The 4,505-nt window shown below is 38.4% G+C and overlaps 1 protein-coding gene across 1 annotated transcript; it reads left to right on the top strand.

The window, feature by feature from the left end:
* On the top strand, positions 2,022 to 2,837 carry LOC107615341. Its single transcript, XM_016317415.1, has one exon. The coding sequence runs from the start codon at positions 2,022 to 2,024 to the stop codon at positions 2,835 to 2,837; it is 816 nt and encodes a 271-aa protein (XP_016172901.1).

The raw sequence follows: 4,505 nt of genomic DNA, 5'->3' as shown, positions 1-4,505 counted from the left end.
AATAATAACTTTAAGTTTCCCGGGATAGATTCAAAAATATAGAAATGATATTTTGAAACTAAAAAGATGAAATTTGAATTCAATGAATTTTTCTAAGTTGGAAAATGTATCTTTTGCGAAAGATTTTTTTGTAAAGATGTGTACCGGTGCTTAAGCTGGCAGTACCGGCTCTAGTCTGTCCGGTAACATATTTTACGAAAAATAATATTTTGAAAATTGAATTTATTGTTTTAAAAGGACAAAAATAATTGAGAATTGAAAACCGGGCATTAATCTTAAAGGTTTTGGCCCAAAGTGGACCAAACGGACCTAAAACACTAATGGATTGGACCGGGCCAACTATATAAGACCTTTAATGAGGATTTGCATCCTCATTTCAGCACCAAAGAGAGAGAGAAAAGTGGATTGAGAGAGGGGGGAGGGTGGTACTATTCATCACCATCTTCCGGGAGCCATATCTTGAGCTACGGAGCTCCGATTGACGAGCCGTTTGCTACCACGCGAAGCTCTCATAGAGCTCTTTGTTTCTATTAAAGCTTTGTTGGTAAGAAATCGAAACCCAAGCTCTAGTTCCCGCCCTAATAATTCTGCATTTTTGGAATTGGTTTTTGAGTAAGTTTTGTGATTTTGATTGTTTAAGTGATCTCTAGTAGCGGGTAATTATTGGGTTCTATCCCAAATTTCAGTGGATAAGGTATGGTTTCTCAAGAACCCTTGTAAATTGATATATTGTGAGTAGTAGGTTTTGATTTTTATAAAATATATTATGTTAGTTTGAACATTGGTGCTTGTTGGAGTTGCCTTGGCTTTAGGAAGCTTGTGGGATCCAAGTTTTGGTGTATAGCATATATTGAAAATCGGCCAAGATACGGTTCCGGTTTTCTCTATGTAATATATAATATTTCTAGATACTTAGGCTAGTAGACCTTAGGATAGGATTGAATTGATTGTTGGGAATTGTTGAATTTGATTATGCATGATGGTGTTGTTGATTCAATGAATTATGATGTTGAACTTTGATGTTGTTATTCATTATTGAAATGAGGTTTGAAAATGATGATTGGAGTGTTGATAGTGAATTATTAGCTTATTGATATTGATAAATGTTGGAAATGGAGAAATGATGCTTGGAGTGTAAACATTGATAATTTGAGGAAGGTAAGGGAGAATTTTGGATGAAATTAGTGAAATTGCATGATGGTAGGATGAGGAATGAATTGGGAGGTGTATGAACATCATTTAGGTTTATTGGGCACTATTACCATACTGAGAACCTCCGGTTCTCATTCCATACTTTGTTGTTATTTTTCAGATGCATGGCGTAATCCACCTCGGTGAGTTGCTTGATGGTGACAAAGCGGATGACCTTTATCATGTTTTAGAGTCTTTTGGTTATTTTGAATTAGTTCTCTCACTTTTGTACTTATATTTGCCTTAGAGGCTTACTTTGAGAGAGATATGGTATAAGTTATTTTTACTTTCAAAACTCTGTATGTCTGTACATACTAGTCGGCTTAAACTCCGTAGGTTGCGGCTAGTACTTTATGACTATCCTACTTATATATCTATATACGTCTTGATATCTCGTATCTATATCTTGTGCCTCGATTCGTGTAGCTTCGTGTGAACGTTTCGTGCTTTTGAAACTCTGTTTTTGAGCTTACTTCTTCATTGGGCTTCTAGAATTATTATTTCTATATATACATATTAATGTAAAAGCCTTAGGATTATTGTGACCTCTGATTAACCTGTGCTTTACGGCATGAGGTAAGGCTTAGGGTAATTAGGGTGTTACATTTATTGGTATCAGAGTGATTTGTACTCGTGAGCCTGAGGGATAGACCGATTATGCTTCATTGCATACTCTGTATCTTTTTCTTTCATGCTATTTAGCCTATTTGTTTTATATATGTATAGCATGCTTGTTTGTGAGTGACTTTTTAGGATAATTGAAGCACTAGGCTTTTGATATTGAGACTGATCACCTTGATATCAACTGTTTGGTGTAGACAGTAACCCTAATGGCTACTCGCGGACGAGGTTGTACTCATACCCGGGGAGGAACTGAGAATAACCAACCGGCCGATAACCATGCCGAGTTTATGGCGGTAATGGCCAACTTGGCTAACACCATGGAGGCGAATGCTGCTGCGACTTTGCAAGCTGTACATAGATTGGGGCAACCAGCGGGAAACGGAAATGGAAATGGGGATGGAAATGGCAATGGAGACGGAGACGGTAATGACTTGGGAAGTGCTCCAATGACTTTGGCTTCATTTCTGAAAGTTCATCCACCGATTTTCAGAGGTTCAACCAACTCAACTGAAGCGTACAATTGGTTCCAAGCTATAAAGAGTGCACTACAGGCTCAACATGTCCCGGCTAACCAATACGTGGAGTTTGTGGCCTATCAGCTATTAGGAGAGGCACAACATTGGTGGCAAAGAGAGTGCCAGTTGCTACAACTTCCGAATGCAGAAATCCCTTGGGATGTGTTTCAAACGGCGTTCTATAAGAAGTATTTCCCGGAGTCAGTGAGAGAAGCAAAGGAGTTAGAGCTTATGCAGCTGAAGCAAGGCTCAATGTCAGTAGCAGAGTACACAAGCAAATTTGAAGAGATCTGTAGGTTCTCAAAGGTATGTCAGGGAGCCCTTGAGTCTTTTGAGAGTTGGAAATGTATCAAGTACCAAGAAGACCTCAAGGATGACATCATGACTGTTGTAGCTCCCTTGGAGATAAGAATGTTCTCGAAACTAGTGAACAAAGCGCAAGTTGTGGAGGATTGTGCCAAGAAGGTAACTGAGGCTAGACGAACTCATGGTTATACTGACAACTGAGCTCATGGCAATTACCTTGGACCAAGGGGACAGAACTTTAAGAAAGATGGACACACTCCTCAGCATCTTCAAGGTCAAGAAAACTTCATAAAGGATAACAATATTCAGTTCCACCAGATGAGGGAAAGTCGTATGTGCTATACTTGTGGGCGTCCTGGACATATATCTATGTATTGCTGCCATAGAAGGAACCGAGATGTGGGTAGGAGCCAGTAACCAGGCTGAGTATTCACTATAGATGCAAGGGAGGCGACGGAGTCGGATCCGCTAATGAGAGGTAAGCATATCAAGTTGTTATGATATGTTACTAGGACCCAGTTAGCTTAGCTTTTATCTTATGAAAGGTTGTCGAAATTAGAGATTCGTTAGAGGGACCAATGGAGAAGGAGGCTTTTGATAGATGTAGCTGAGTAATCTAGATTCTTAATAACGATAATCAGAGTGACACAACGGAAGGCGAGAGGGAACATCAACACAATAGGTTGATGGTAGACGAGATGCTTTGGCGACTTGTTTGGGTTGACAACGTTGATATTAAAACGCTTCGTGGAGGATATATCACGCAATTCGAATTTCGGGGACAAAATTCCTTATTAGGAAGGGAGGATGTAAGAACCGGAGTTTTCACGTAAAATCGCTTTAATAAAATAATAACTTTAAATTGCCCGGGATAGGTTCAAAAATATAGAAATGATATTTTCAAACTAAAATGGTGAAATTTGAATTCAATAAATTTTTCTGAGTTGGAAAAGTATCTTTTGCGAAAGATTTTTTGTAAAGATGTGTACCGGTGCTTAAGCCAACAGTACCAGCTCTAGTATGTCCGGTACCGTGATTTATAAAAAACAAGATTTTGAAAATTGAATTTAATGTTTTGAAAGGACAAAAATAATTTAGAATTGAAAATCGGGCACTAATCTTAAAGGTTTTGACCCAAAGTGGGCCAAACGGACCTGAAACACTAACGGATTAGACCGGGCCCAAGTCCAACTTATATATAACCTTTAATGAGGATTTGCATCCTCATTTCAGCACAAAGAGAGAGAGAAACGCGGATTGAGAGAGAGGGGAGGGTGGTACTATTCATCACCATCTTCCGGGAGTCATATCTTGAGCTACGGAGTTCTGATTAATGAGTCGTTTGCTGCCACGCAAAGCTCTTGTCGAGCTCTTCTTTTTTATCTTAGATTTGTTGGTCGGAAATTGAAACTCAAACTCTAGTTTTCAGCCCTAATAATTCTACATTTTTAGGTTTAGTTTTTGAGTAAGTTTTATGATTTTGATTGTTTAGGTGATCTCTAGTAGCGGGTAATTGTTGGATTCTATCCCAAATTTCAGTGGATAAGGTAAGGTTTCTCAAGAACCCTTGTAAATTGATATATTGTGAGTAGTAGGTTTTGATTTTTAGGAAATATATTATGTTAGTTTGAACATTGGTGCTTGTTGGAGTTGCCTTGGTTTTTGGAAGCTTGTGGGATCCAAGTTTTGGTGTATAGCACATATTGGGAATCGGCCAAGGTATGGTTTCGGTTTTCTCTATGTAATATGTAATATTTTGGACACTTAGACTAGTAGACCTTAGAATAGGATTGAATTGATTGTTGGAAATTGTTGAATTTGATTATGCATGATGGTGTTGTTGATTTGATGAATTGTGATGTTGAACTT

The sequence above is a fragment of the Arachis ipaensis genome, chromosome B09, assembly GCF_000816755.2.
Source record: "Arachis ipaensis cultivar K30076 chromosome B09, Araip1.1, whole genome shotgun sequence".
Taxonomy (NCBI): Eukaryota; Viridiplantae; Streptophyta; class Magnoliopsida; order Fabales; family Fabaceae; genus Arachis; species Arachis ipaensis.
Note: the sequence above shows the minus strand (reverse complement) of the source record. Positions and strands in the feature narration are given on the sequence as shown.

Excerpts from the sequence above, each read along its gene's own strand:
- LOC107615341 (XM_016317415.1), top strand. The coding sequence starts at position 2,022 with ATGGCTACTCGCGGACGAGGTTGTACTCATACCCGGGGAGGAACTGAG.